The sequence below is a fragment of the Athene noctua genome, chromosome 4 (assembly GCF_965140245.1).
Source record: "Athene noctua chromosome 4, bAthNoc1.hap1.1, whole genome shotgun sequence".
NCBI lineage: Eukaryota > Metazoa > Chordata > Aves > Strigiformes > Strigidae > Athene > Athene noctua.
This window is the reverse complement of record NC_134040.1, coordinates 38,142,088-38,157,446: the sequence shown is the minus strand read 5'-3', so window position 1 is coordinate 38,157,446 and position 15,359 is coordinate 38,142,088. Positions and strand designations below refer to the sequence as shown.

The following is a 15,359-nucleotide window of genomic DNA, read 5'->3' as shown; positions in this document are numbered from 1 at the left end:
TGTTCCCTGATCACCATTATCACACACCTTTTTCACATGGCAGTGCAGACGTGCTTTGTGTGTGCAACGTTCTCCTCAATGGGTTCTGATAATCTGTCCCAAGCCGTTGCACTTCTGAGCTCCTTAGAGCTGAGAACAGGTGAAGATATTTTAAGAAAAACCCCACATTTTTAAACTGAAAAGCACTGATGTAACAAAAAGCAACCCCACACTGTAATTACATGAAGGTACTTCATATAATAATCTAGACTTCTCTTTTTGCTGCTACTTTGAAAGCCTGCTATGCTTGCAATGGGATATTATGCAAGATTGGCACATTTTATGTTTTATAAACATCTGTAAAAAGATATTATTCTCTATCACAATTCAGAACTGTGTCCCAGATATGTTCCTACAATGTCCAAAGTAAAAAAATGTAATGATACTCAAAGGCCGTAAGGAAATCCAAGAGGCCTGTGGGCATGTGGGAATTTATGTGCATATAGCAACTCACATTAACGCTGATGGGAGTTAAAGCACATCAATCTTTTGTACACCCAGATGAGAACACCATGAACCAATTCTTTCCTGACTTATATCCAATATTGATGGAGGTGACATAAGGCTGCAGAAGGTGCAGATCGGGGAAGAATCCAAACCTCTAGCTAGTACTCTATTTAATCCTTTTAAATCTGCTTTGCCACCACCATCAAAAATAGTCTGATCTCTTGCCACCAGTGTCCAGAGGATGGGGATAGAACGTGAGAATCTGTTTTATCATTTGGTAATACTGCCACAAAGCAGGGCACTCTGAACAACCGGACCTTAAAATTAACTGAATAAAAAGGACTGGTCATCCTTTCTTTGAGGCCCCATGCAAAGTGTATATGAAACAACAGCAGACATGCGTTACAATGGGCATTTAGGAAGTAGAAATAGGAAAGTTCCACTTTCACCCGTTTCACAGTTGGGGTAAATTTAATGCCTGTGTATGACCCAATGCCACACAGGCCCATGTTCTTCGTAATAAATTGTTGAAAAGCAGAGTAAATTAATAAACCACAGAGCTCAGTACTGTAACTGCTGTAGCTAAACTGCTTTTGATACATGAGCTAACCTCATACATTGTAATAATCTTGATTTACCCTATAAACGATTCCAGTGAAATATATGAGAGTTCAGGTATGTTTTCCTTTCCAGCCAGAGGAACTTTTCTGTTCTTCAGAGCCTGTCTCCTAGAAGGTGCTTAAAAATAAAAGGTGCTGCACTTTTACTTGTGGCTAACCTTTAAAACATTATACCCCAGCATAGACTGAACACTGCCCTTTGCAAAGCTCTTTTCAGCTCTTCCAGAGACAAAACCTGAGCAGCTTTGACAGTGTAACTCCATTAAAAGAGCTTATTTGATCAGTCTGGTTTCACGCTTAAAATGCTTTTGGTCTCACTACCCCAACCATCTGCTCTCTTGTGACAGCCTTTCTGCCGCCCTGCTGGGATTTGCCTTTGCTGCTGGTCAAGAGGAGCTTCTCTACAGAGAAGAGCCAGCCTCTTTGGGAAACTTTGCCAGGGACACACAGGTCAGCACGAGGCAGGAACAATAATCTACCCTAAATCCTGGGGCTATGCAAACACCCAGCTCTGACACCCAGCTGCTGCGTAAAACTAGCAAGTCCCGTCCCTACCCAATGCCTCAGTTTCTGCTGCTGTAACCTACAGTTGGAGAAACTTGTCTTCTCTGTAGAGCACACATGCAAAGTATGGTGCAGCAATAAAATACCACTGTTTCCAAATGGGAAAGGCTTAAGCCTGGTAAGATACCACTCCTATTTCTGACTTCACATTACATTTCACTGCTCAGCGCCGCTGTTTTTGCTTTTGAGATAGCTTTGGACAGCTGCAGAAAACACATGCATTTACAACAGCAGAGATAAGCAAAGCACGTATAAAATACATGCAAGTGAAGGAAATGCAAAATCAAATTACATTCATCAGGAGCAAGCTGAGAAATCAGCCACAGACAAGCTGTCAAAATGTCCTGACATAACTGGAGAAATAGCTTGGTTGATCCTAGCATCTATCTATGTATATACACATCATAAAAGCTTTGGACATCTGAGGTACTACTGTATTTCTACAACCATAAAGAAACCCAACCTTGTTTTGTATATGATCCAACTTCCTATTCTGGATTACACAAAGAGGAAGCATAACATTTGGTGTGGACTATGTATGTCTAAAAGCATCATAAATCTATAGGTACCTACAAACTCTCTGCTGCCAGTGGAAAGTGAACAAAGTTTTAAGCAGATTCTAGCTATAGCTATAATGGCCACATAACTTATAATACTTCTGTGGATTTAACCCCCTGCCCTAGATTGTATTCCTGCCTACTTTTAAGTCGATCTTTGTTGGATTTTGCATGCCTATTGCCATTTTGAAGTTCACATCCTTTGAATAAAGTCAGAAAAAACCCCCATGACTTCAACGTCAGCTGGCCTTAAAACGTTTAGCCCTTGTGGTTTTAACTTTTCAAATGACCGGTTCTATCAGAGTTTGCCTTCACTTCCCTATATCAGCAGGGTGACAATGTTTTGAACACTTCTGAGCCAGCCTGTAAAAATGTAGAGAAACCGTGTGGTCAGAAAACCAACCCGTACTACAAGAACTGCAATTAAAGTGCATAAATCAGGAATTAAAGAGTTACTAAGTACAAACATCCAACTACTGTTATTACAGTATATCTGCTCTTCCAATCTTTAGAAAGAACTATATACTGAATTGATACCCAAGAAGCAACCTTTTAAAATCTGGCAAGGTAAAATAACTGATTGAAAGTCCTTTTTATGTTAGCCTTTAAAATGATCAAATTTGACTAAAGTCAATGAAATCTCCCACTTTAACATCAGCTAGAGGCAAAGTGAATACATAATCCTGGAGTCACAACAAACACAACACTGGTTTGTTCCAGTGGCCTTATGGGATTATACAGGCTAATGGCATTAAGCTTCCTGTTAGGGCTAGCTGATGTAAAAATGTTCCTTGAGAGAATCTTTCCCAGTTTTAGGACTAGGCATAAGCTGTAGGAAGTGTACTCCAGGCAGTAAAAGGAGGGGAGATGTTTTTCTTTCTCAGTTGTTTCAGCCTTTGAACTACGCTGAACAATTCCTTTCTGCATTCTGACTGCTTGTAAAGTGGCTGTCATGTCACCCGTCAGAGCCCAAGTTGTACATGCTCGGCAAAACCCATAAATCAAGCGATGGGGCAGGACAAAGCCCCGCTCTCCCCTCATGTCTCCTGCACCTGCTGCTTTGAACGGTGCTATTGGTGCTGGATGCAGACCTGGCTGCACTAGCCCCCGTACAAACACAGAACAAAAAGTCTTCGCCCCCAAAGAGATTGCAACTGAAATCTAAGGCATAAAAGAACAGCTGAATCTACCGAGGCAGGAAAGGCTGGTTTTGTTCTCTCTGTGCTTTCACACAGGCAAGAAGCAGGCAGGGCTGGCTGACTGCATGTGAACTTTTTCAGGAATGAAAAATGGCCATAATTTTGCACTCTTGTTTTAAAAAAGTTGGGCTGTTTCATTTCTAAGGCAGACATTTGTTGCAGTGCTGAAAAGCCCTATAATTCTCCCACCTGTTGTTTTTCCTTATTGCTCACTCAAGCTCTCTCTCCTGTACACACATCCTGCTCGCACACGGAAGCTGCTGGGAACATGGCTGGTGATTTAATTTTGCTTGCGGCTGTCTCTCTTCTTTCCGCCTTCCAGCAATGTAAGATCTGTGGGGTTGTGTGGCTGGGGCTTGGGGAGGTTTTCAACAGTTCTGAAGTACTGGAAGTTATTTAATGATAAACTGGCTGTTCTGTATCTTTAATTTCTGAGAACTCGTAGGATTTTTCTCACTGGAGCACTGTTTACCCTCTCTGTAGTCGGAGAGGGAGTTGGCTCAGCGGGACAGATTACTTTTCCCTGTGGGAGAAACTAATTTGTTTTCAGTCCTGTTTTGTTTGCCGACTTTTTGGAATCGTACTATTCTGAGAGCTTGCAACTAGCTGTAAAGTTACCCCAAAGCCACACCGTGTCTTGGTTTCACTTCTTATTTAGGCACCCATACAACTGAAAACCTCAAAAGTGAGAGTAAGTTTGTGAAATCAAATACACCGATGCTGGACTGCAAGTGCTGGAAAAAATGTTTCCTGAATTAGAGAGATATACTAAGTATCTGAAATGAAAGAACAAAGCAAATATTTACAGCAGGCAGCAATAATATGAGATATTCCATATTATGTCCTCATCATGACATTTCTTTAAGGTCTAAATGGGTTTATTTTATCCCCTGCTGATACGCCTCTGAGAATCAAGGACTAGGGAAAAAAGTGGGCAAGTCTGAGACACTTTTTTCTCTGTGTATCAGTCTAAAAGTGCGGTAGCATTTTTAATGTTTGTCATTATTCTCTTTGAAATATGTTGATTCATATAGTTGTGTTTACACCAGGAAGCAAGATACATTTTGGAGGCATTTGTGCTATACTAGTATGAGATTAAGAGCAAGTCAAAAATAATCACTCTGCCTTTTTTTCAAGTATCTATAGGACTGCCAACTTATCTAGCAACCTATCTATGTGGATTGATTGTTTGTTTATTTGTTCTCAAAGCCTCAACTACTGAAATAACATTTGTACCCTGCAGAAAAAAAAAGCTTGAGAATGTGACCCTTCCGGGTTAAAAAAAGCCCAATACAACAGAAAGCAAATCAAAAGCACGTAAAATTTACATTCTTTTTTTCCTGTCATCAGATCAGCTACAACATACCCTTGTGATCTTCACAGAACATTTCTGTCTGGTGGCAATATTTACCATCAACTTCTGTGAAAGTTCAACTTGCTTGCCTTGATTTTTAACATAAAAGTGTGAAGGATTAAAAACAAACAAACACTATCCAGAAAAGTACTGCAGTTTGAAAACTCAGGGAATTGTACTGATACTGAAACTGTGAAGGGAGGGGGAGAATACCTATGTTCTTCCTTGTGACAGTTAATCCATATTTGTTAATCTTAGTTAAAATCACAGAAAAGACAAGATAACCTGTGTTTTAATTCACACTGTCAGTCTGACATCAAGCCCAAAGAGAAACCCCTGTAAGTATCTGATTTAAATCATCACATCTTGGCTTACTTTCGGCATGCTTTCTAGCATGGGTAAACCAATACGGATTAATTTATGGGAGTTCAAATGAATGTTGTGAAATGGGCACTGTAAGCATGTGTTATAATGTAATAGCTCATGTAAGAGGAGCAGCCCAGCCCATGACTGCTTGCTGTGGACAAAATACAACACACAGAGCTCATGGCGCTCTGGTTGCTCTTCTGTTTACTCTGTTGAGCCTCCAGTCCTGAGTTAGGAAGGTGCTAAGAGGCAACCTGAGCTCCTGAAGCAGTGCTGAAAGTCAGGTTTCACTTAGCAGTCATCAGAGGTGATTTAGTGTCTCAGAACCATGAGTTATTCAAAGAATCAGGTCAGTCGAAGATGAAGCTGGGCAAGAAATGCTCTAAGGTAGAAAGACAGAGCAGAAACAATACGGGAAGTGGTTTGCAGTCATGAATCCATTTTAAGTGGCTACAATTTGCTTGAGAGATTAGTGTTTTGCAGACTGATGGGAAAACAAGGGAATCCAATGAAAGGACAGAATAAATCCCAGTCATTGATGTAGGAGAGAACAGATTGGAGTCCCACTACTCCTTTATTTTGAAGCCTCTCTCTGAACTAGCACCTTTTAAAATCACTCTTAGTAATTTCAGGACCCCGCAAGACATTATTAAAAGTTTGTTTGTTTGTTTGGTTTTTTTTTTTTTCCCCAAGGTTGTTAGGCCAGGCCATGCAAATTAACATGTGATATCATACATTGTGATACAGCTATCTACTTCTCTACTGACTTTTTAACGCATATAAAATGTTTGAGAGTAATGTTCCTTGAAAGCCTGCTTTGTCCTGTATTTTCAGTGTAAAGATATTAAACTCAGTAACCATAAATGCCACCTGAAGATGAAAGCAAAAAAAAAGCAAACAAAGGCAAGTAAAGCATACTTTGTAACTGCCTCAGTCATGTAATTTAGCCTGCTAGAACTGAACAACTTGATACAGAGGGAAGAAAAGACTATGAAAATCTTTACTTACTCCTGCTGCAGTGCTTTCTGGGGTCCTCACGACAGCACCTCCAGTGGGTGGGGCAGAAGAGCTCTCCCATTGCTTTATTATTTACTTTAGCCATTGTTAAACCATAATCACAAAAGTTAAATTTGGACTTACATCACTGCTTTCCATTCGCTAGAAGGGAACTAAAAGGCATGTCCTATGCAGTTAACAAAAAATACAGTAATTATTCCTCTCCTGAGCTCTTTTGTAGACCCTGGTTGGTACCTGTCTTGTTCTGCACACCGGGCTCACCTTTTGTTTTAAGGTGACAGACATGACTCTAGTTCTCCCATTATGCAGTGCCACAGCTTGGTTTACATTGGCATATAAAAGCCCACTTGTCCCTGGTGAAGCAAAGTTCCCATCAGTCACAGTGGAAGCACTAAAGGAGAGGATTTTATGATGGCCAGCTGTACTAGAGTACGATCACAACCTGTTTCTGCCTGCGGTTACCCAGAGTCTCCCATGTGCAAATCTTTGCCCCTCAAAGCAGAGCCTTGCAGACCAAGCGACACCAAGGGCAAACTGCATTAGAGCTGAGGCCAGGGTTATGCTGTGGCATTGACGATTTGCTTTGGTTAACTGTACTGAACAACCAAGTACAATTTGGCCCCTACAGTGCCTTAATCTTCTTATTTCCCCCAGTAAATGTATTTTGTCCAGCATCTGTTCAAGGTTTTTTTCCAACTGATTTGGATACAATGAGACGCCTTGGCTTGTCTTAGCTTCTCAGTAGAAAAAACCTGGTCCTGGACTGGTTGTAAGCATTGAATGGGTCTGTGCGGCTAAAAAATGAGGAACGCATTGCTGACTAAAACCATTATTGCACAAAACACCATGGCTCACCTCCCACTTTGATAGGCCAGGTGGGATTGGCCAGCACGTAGAATTTGTCATAAAAAATAGATAATTTTGAGGGCGACAGAAGTTAAAAAGCAACTTTTCAGTTAAGTTTCCCAGGAAAATATTTCTCAGAGGTAATTCTTGTGTTTCCGTGGGTTTCAGACTCCCTGAAGCATGCTCTCTGCCACCATTCTTCCCTTCTGAAAGGGCTGCAAGGTGGTAAATAGCAGATGAATCAGCAGGCATAACAAGAGATGTGTGGGTGGGAGTGGAGGAGGCCTTGCTGGATGCAAATACAACGAAAGGTGCTGTAAACCTGCCTTACAGAGAGATAGCTGAGATGCTCTGACTAGTCACTGGAGAGCAAAGGTTAAGAGGTCACTTGAACAGAGCCCATAATTACTTATATGGGGAGAAGACAGATGGGAAAATACTTTTTTGGGAAAAGTCTTTGGCTGCAAGGCTAAGACGTGAGGTGCACAGGGCAGCACCACTAATATCTCTAGCTGTATTTTAATGCCACTGCTCCCAGAAGGGAGGACAGAAGGTATGCTCTAGGCTTCCCCCTTAGACAAATCTTGCCAGTAAACTCAGGTGGCTGTCTGGTTTCTCACACAGGGTGGCTACAACATAGCCAGAAAAATAACTTTAGGTACCCAGGGAGATTTAAAGTCAAACAGGGTGATGTCCAATAGCTCTGCTGCATACAGAAAAATGCTGTCTGAGTATTGCCTTTTGTTCTTGTGAGCCACTGTTCAACTTTCAGGGGGAGACTTCTGCATTGAGGACATCAGTAAAATGAGGTACACATACACACATCAGAAGCGATCCTAGAAATACAAGTCAGAAGTGCAGAGAGAGTGTTTGACTGGCTTGGAGTGGGGAGGGGGTTGGTAAGGGATATTTAGTCACCGTACAGTAAGTAATCTATCTTTTTCATCGCACTGCATCAGTTCTAAAATATGCTTTTTACAAGACAGGTAATTACTATTAGCTCCAATCAGTGGAGGTGGAAACAGCGTAGGTCCTCCAACAGATAGCTCTCAGAGCTCTCCAGCAGATGAGGTGGAGATCAGGGAACAGCCTCCCCAGTTTCAGATCTCTGCTCTTTACAACATACTGAATTTTGAGAGTCCAAGACAGTAACAACAGAAGGAAAAAGGATGCATTATAAGATATGGGTAAATAAGTTTAAAAAGGTGGCTACCAGATTTTGTTTCCAAAGATTGTAACGCTGGCTTATACTTCAAAGCATCATAGCTCTTTGCGTCACTAAAACAAAATGACCATATGCTATTCAAACAAGTAGGGAAGTGACCTCCATCAGTGCAATTTGGTTACTGAGACACTGCTTAAGGCAGCATGCTGACACTGCAGTGACTAGATTGCTCCTAGGTGGTGCAGTTCTAGGATTCAGATGAGGTGGAAGGATATTTAAGTCATAGCTAGAGTAGCAAATGCAAAAAGAGAATGAATATACTTCTGAAATAGCAATTTTTCCCCTTCCTCATGTGTGTTACTCTTGAAGATAAGATCTGAACTAATATTGGTCTCTTTCTGTCAAATTAAATGGAAAGAGCTGAAGAACGATGTTTTCTAAAAAAATACTGACGTGTTAGGGATGGAACGGAACTGAGGAACTGTGTAGTTCATGAGCCCTTATTTTTGCTTGCAGGTCATTTTGCTTGGCTGGTGGGGAAGTCAAGAATGAAGCACAAAGTCATGCCCCCAGCTGTCACTGGGGCTCCAGAATTTGACAGAACATTTCGTGCACAGTAAGTCTGGAGATCATTAAGATGGTGGCAATGAATAACAATTCAGTCCAGAAGAGAAGCAAAAACATTGAAAGCATTGTCTTAAAATGTTAACTTTTCTTTGCATCCCTTGCTCAAAAAAACCCACCAAACCCAAAACCAGATCACTTTTCAAATGGTTCAGCTATTATTTTAGTAATAATGGGGTAAGCTCAGCTCATTTAAAACAGTCACTGCTCAAATTCTGATCAAACTAGGAAATCAGATTACCCAAACCTAAGAAGGGGTTGAGAGCTAATGGATTTTAACTTAGAGGATTTTAACTTAGAGAATTCAGACATTCTGGATCTAGCAAACTGTGCTTGGACTGTGGCTAACACCAAACACGTGGAAGACAAGAGCACAGAAAACCTCTGTCTTCACAGTGGATAACAGTGGAATAGCCTGTCTAAGAAGGTGGGCTTCAGTTTGCAATTAGCTAATGGCCCTATGTAAAGTATTTATATTTATTTCAAACAATCCCATCTGCTGTTACTGTAGATGTAAGGGGTAACAATAACGAGACATAGAATACATCAGACAACATATTAGATAACAGAATATGTTAGATATAGAAGGCTGTCTAATTAATTAAGAAGAAGTTCATTCAGGACAACCAAGAAAAGATATCCCAGTGAAATATTAGTGGGAAAACTGATGATGTCCACAAATAAAGGTGTTATTGTCCCTGCCATAAGAAGATCTATCGTGTGCTGTCTGTGTCTGACAGCACTTCATAAAGGCAGTTGGCCTCAGCAGAGCAGTGGAAGCTGCTTGTGCACGGCTCTGTGCTTCCTCCTGCAGCCCCGGGAACGCTGACCCACGCAACCTGCGTTACCGAGTATGGAGATGAGCGATTAACATCGCATCCGTGTGCTGGAATTCCTGCCTGCCTCTGATGCACAGGCACTTGATTTAGGATTATTCGTTGTATTTATTTCCATGTAGTTGGGATCCAGATCCTTGTCTAAATTTAAATACCAGGAAAATAGTTTAAATAGTTTGTATCTGACATTACAACAAAGAGAATTTTTAAGAGTGATTAATGCTGGGTTGGCTGTGCTCCCACTGGATTCAATACCTTTAACTTTACTGGCAACAAAATGAGGCCAAAGCTGATTCTCCTTGCAAATACCATCCATAGTTCTTTTCCTTTCCAGACTAACATTCTTTCAAATTTATTCTGCAGACAAAACTGTGTGGAGTTTTACCCAATATTCCTGACTGTCCTCTGGACTGCAGGATGGTTTTTTAATCAAGGTAAACACTTTTAATTTTTATCTTGGACTGAGAAGTTTTACATAAATTTTTTAAACACTTTAGTTTTATCATGACTGCAGACATCTTTTTCCCTTCTTTTAATTGCATTACCTTAGCATAGCCTTCCTGGAAGAATGCTCAGTGACACTGAAATCCCCACTTAGTCACAGCATTTCACATAGCCCCACCAGCTTTCACTTCTCTCTGCAAACCAAGGAGCCAGCACGTGGCACATTTATCATACCTTCAGTGGATTTTCAGGGTGAATCATTCAGAAAAGCAGCTCCCAGATGCATCCCACTAACAATTATTTGCACATTACAGGACAGTTCTCACAAGACATCAAGCATAGCTATCGTCCCTTGGGAGGAGGCAGCCTGAAAAGACTCGGGTCATCCCTGTGTCTGGGCCCCTGCCTGATGGAGACAGGGCTCGAGCCAGCAAACCTTTGGGTTTTTACATCCCAGAGGAGTGACACTACCACTGGGCTATGACTCCTTTGTTTGTTCTGGGACATAGCACCGCACACTGAAGTGCAGTTGTAACAGCGGCATCTCCAGCCACAGATATAGTACTTCAGGTGTGCAGCAGGGACTCCTGAAAACCTATTATGTTTTCTCAGGCACCTAGCAGGGGGGCATCTTTTGGCCAAATGTTCTGAATTCAGACACCACAGAGCTTTCATAGCTGTCACTCTGCTGGGCTCTCCAAGGTTGGTTCGTGATATCCCCTACCAGTGATGGGGTGGACTCTTGTAGAGCTAGAACTCGTGACAGCCTAACTTTTGCATTTTGCTTTATTAACTCTGCTCCAGCTGATGTTTTAGGAACATGAAGTCTGTGGGCTGGAGAAAGGGTAACTAGCTCGTGCCCACTACACCTCTCCTTCCTGAACAACTAGCTTGCTTCTCCATTTTCTACGTTTGCTCCAAGACAGTAATTTTGTTTTAAGGCTCTCGTAGAGTCCCATCTCCACTGCAAATCTGATGTAAATCCAAAGTAACACCACTTAAGTCAACAAAATGGAAATGAAATAATACACATACTCATAGACTGACACTTGAATCAAGGAAGATCACAGCTGCTAACCAGCAACACAGACATGTGCTGTCACGTGTACAAAAAGGAGGATTATGCTGGCCTCCCTTTTAAGTCACTTTTTCAGGAGAGTATCTCCCATAGGTGTGTTTACACGAGTTAATCCAGAACACAGTAGAAGCTGTCCTCTGTAATGCTCACTCACACGATTTGAAAGAACACAAAATTAACTAGCACTGCTTAGTCCTGGATAATACAACTGACCTATACACCCTGCTCCATCTATCAAATGGAGGTGACTTTATACTCTTCCCACAGGGAGGTCAGAAAGCTAACTTCACTACAGCTTTCTCTCGTGTCCTTGGATAAAAGCTGCTATATAAATGCAAAGCAGGTTATTAACAACATAAATAAGATTCTCTCTCCAAAACAAACACTCCCCTTTAGCATGAACTGCCATAACAATACAAAATGACAGTGCTGGGTCAAGCCACAGTGCTCCAACGCTACCCTGCCTCTGGGATAGCCACCAATCTCGGGGGGGGTTACAGATTCCCGTCAGTTCTTGAGATCTCTTTTTCAGGGAATGCTTTTAGGTTTTCTTGGACAGTCCTATGTCCACTTCTATCTGTAAACCCATACCAAGAGCCTCCTGTAGTAAATGTTTAAGAATACATACATCTCTTTTGAATGATTCTTTCCCAAGGTAACTTCCCAGGGTATGGGTAGCTATGAAAATCCCTAGAGCCGTATAACTAGAAAACATAATTAAAGTGGTTAAATGTCAACGATCTTTATTTTTTAGTTTTCTAACTGTTTTTTCCCCTCCTATTAATCTTTTCTTTCTTAGAATTAGCTTCCTTTCTGGGTGTGTTGTACGTGTTTGCCCGCTACAAGTACTTCCATGGTTACATACAGTCTGTGAAGGGAAGGTAAGGAGTTACCAAATGAACACAGGTTAAAAGCTCCGGGCTGTGGTCTGAAGCTGGGCTGAGAGCCAAGGACTGGCAGTGAAAAGTGACCATAATTGAATGCAACATGTGTAAAATGTCAGCAAGAGGTCTGAAGCAGAAACCCTCAGGGAAGAGGGCTGGCTGTTACAGCAGAAGCCTAGGTTAAGATGTGCACGTGCTACAGGTCACGAGAGAGAACAGGTTTGATCCTCACCTTGTGGGTGCCTGCTTTGTACTGAGCATACTGGCAACCAGACCCGGGGAGGTCTGGAAACACAAGCACAGTTTCGCAGGCTCAGGACTGCTGTAGGATGGGAGACTGCTCAGGCAAGGTTTGCACCGTGGCTGCCTGTCTGTTGTTTTCACTTTTTCTCAAGCTTGTCATGTTAAGACCTTTACTCTAGCCATGCAAAATGCACTAAAGGAAGCAAGCAAATCTGGCCTTGTAGGCTGGTGAACTTTCACCAAACAGATAAGAGGACACAGCTTCAGATAAGCATGCGTTAATGAATGCTAAGTGCACAGCATCTTGTAACAGGCACACTGGCTAAACACCCCTCTGCTGTAAACACAGTTTGTTTCGTTTCACTGAAGCCACTGCACTCTTTGGTGTCCTGACCTAAGGCTCCTCTTCCAGCACACGTATCGGTCATAAAAAGAAAGTAGCATGCTATCTGCTTGTCATAAAATTAAAAGACTTGAGATGTGTGTTTCTAGAGGAAGATACAAAACAGTCAGACTACTTTGTAGCGAATAATCCTGCAGCAGCAAAGGACTGTACTACAGGGCTATTTTCCATAGCTTGTGTACTGATGTTACCATTCTCCTTCACTACAACCTCCACCAATCCTTTACCCAGTTTGGAAGAGCTGTTGCTTAAGAGAAGGGAGAGGCTATGTTTTCCAGAGCAAATATCGGGAGATAATTTCATATCTCCCAGTAAGAGAGCAATAATTCAAATGATGCAATGAACACCAGTCAGAAGACTAGCAACTATTATTGAAGTTTGGGGAGCAAAACCGTATAAATAAATGAACAAGCAGAGCATAACGGACTTTTCTTTATTCAACAAACTAAAAAGTTCCTTGTTAAGAAATCTTTCCCATGCTTCAGTACTCTTAGACCAATAGATTCAGCCTTTCAAGGAAGCCTAAGAACAGTGTCTGGCTTTACTATTAGACTGAGCTTTACACGCTAGTTTCTTTGCATTGAACAGAGCGTGCTGAGTGTCAGTGTGGCAGCCCTAGAAAACAACTTTGCTCACAAGGCCCACTGCTGCTGGGCTACGTGGTGAGAGCCTCCAGTGGGCAATTCAGCTGGTCAGCACCAGCCAGGCATCCAGAACCCGTCCCCAAAACATACAGCAAGCCTCCAGCAGCCTTGGTAGCGAGAAGGTGATTAGTCTTCATGCCAAGTCTGAACCACACTCACTGACTACAGCCATGCCAGTTATAAAGACAAACCTGCTCTGTGTGCTCACAGAGGTGGTTACCACACATACTTGTGCACTTGGCTACATGAATTGCAGTTTAGGTTTTCCAAGGCTGGATTTTTTAAGAACACACCAGGAACGTGCACCTTCTACCTGGTTTCTGTGCTGGAGAGGCCTTTGCAAGTGAGCAAAGTGAGGGTACATTCTTCACCCTTCCCTCCAGCCGGCTCTAACAGATACTTAAAGGGCTAAGCTAAAGACTTTTTTCATGCTTTCCTGAAACTGAGAAAATCTCATCCTTCACCATTTTCAAATCCTCATCTGGACATGGCATACCTAGAAAGGCTACTTATATCAAGTCTTTAGGCACCAGTGAGATTCCTGGGCTCCTCACACTCGCAGCAGTGCCCGAGCCCCTAACCCCTTCAGCTTCCATGGGTCTAGGGATAGCTAGCTATAAATCAAAGGCTGACAAGCTCCTCTGACCTCTCTGTCCAATGCTAATGTGATGGGATTCTCCAAAGAAACCTTTCCATTTTGTACACATAAAATAACCTGACCCTTTCCCATCCCCAGCAAGTGCCCTAATCGCTGATTTTTTTAGGATCAATGCTCTTCCTTTCTGGTCTAAAAATCCATCTCCAAGTCAAAGTGATAACCAGCAGCAGCCCTCCCAGTTCAGCAGGGCCCAACAGGTGTGGATGTGAGGGACACCCACATCGCTCCCTCGGCCCCGAAGGCTTCTTTCCCATACTCCTACACCTACAGCTGCAGTGAGCTGCTCAAGCTTGCCTGTGGCTTTACCTACAGGTCTTCATGTCATGAGACGAGGAAACTTCATCCTGGAGCAAGTCCCTAACTTCCACAGGAATATTTAGAAACACAGTTTTCTCATAGAGAGGCTATGAGGAATCTCTCTTCTCCCACACAAAAGTCACATGCAGGAACGGTGTATGACCAAAACACCCCAAGGTAGCGTTGGAGTAGTGATCCTTTCTGATTCTGCACACCTCTTCTTAACTGGTGTGGACAAGCAGTTTCACTGTGAACACGTACAGCTCGATAACAGTATTTCTCTGCTTTCCACTTCTAGGTTAACGGGGTTTTATTTGAATTTGATAATTCTAATTTGCTTGACAACCCTGGGTGCAGCTGGGATTGTTAACAGCTTTCTGGATGAATACCTGGATTTCAGCATTATGAAGAAACTACGTAAATTGCCCTGAAGACTGGGTGGGGTTTTTTAACATAAATAAATAATGTGTATGCTTTCCCTGAACACAAAAAAGATGATAAGCTGCATGTGAATAAAGCATCAGAGCTCTTTACTAACAGCCTGTTGCAATGTAAAATGTATGTTTTTCCTGAGCTTTTTACATTTCTCCTTTCCCGACACTCTTGAAAAAGAGACAGTAAGACAGAATGTCATGACACATCTGCATTTGCAATTAAATGTTCTGTTTTCCCGTACAGTATTGTAAACCCTAAACAAATGACATAAACCTAAACCCATTAATTCACTATGTAATTTAGTTGCAACTGGCACTGCAAGCATCAGCCCATCTTACCCAAAGTCCTTCAGCTTTGCCAATGCCTCTGTAGTCTTCCTTCACTCTTCATTTCCCCCAGCAGTGCCATCCACTCTTGCACAAATGTAAAAACATACTTCGATGCAATATGCTGCTGAGAGGTCCCAATTTTCCATGTATATCCAATCCCACTGCAGGAGGCTGTTTAAGCATATATGGAAACACTGCTTTCTCCAGGAAAACATTTAAAGCTGCACTTGACGGTACGTTTCTGTGAAGGCCTTTTGATTTTATACACAGGTTTACAGTTCAACACATGCTCAGACACTCTGCTCATAGA

General features: G+C 42.1%; 1 protein-coding gene across 1 annotated transcript; it reads left to right on the top strand.

Moving 5' to 3' along the window:
- Nucleotides 1-3,669: 3,669 nt before the first annotated feature.
- MGST2 (microsomal glutathione S-transferase 2) lies at nucleotides 3,670-14,784 on the top strand. Its single transcript, XM_074903886.1, has 5 exons — nucleotides 3,670-3,752; nucleotides 8,691-8,790; nucleotides 9,998-10,068; nucleotides 11,956-12,037; nucleotides 14,584-14,784. The coding sequence occupies exons 1-5, from the start codon at nucleotides 3,695-3,697 to the stop codon at nucleotides 14,714-14,716; spliced, it is 444 nt and encodes a 147-aa protein (XP_074759987.1). The 5' UTR covers nucleotides 3,670-3,694; the 3' UTR covers nucleotides 14,717-14,784.
- Nucleotides 14,785-15,359: the final 575 nt, after the last annotated feature.

Coding starts and splice junctions, on each gene's coding strand:
- MGST2 (XM_074903886.1), top strand. CDS start 3,695: ATGGCTGGTGATTTAATTTTGCTTGCGGCTGTCTCTCTTCTTTCCGCC. Junction 8,791..9,997: donor GACAGAACATTTCGTGCACA/GTAAGTCTGGAG, acceptor TTTATTCTGCAG/ACAAAACTGTGTGGAGTTTT. Junction 12,038..14,583: donor ATACAGTCTGTGAAGGGAAG/GTAAGGAGTTAC, acceptor TTCCACTTCTAG/GTTAACGGGGTTTTATTTGA.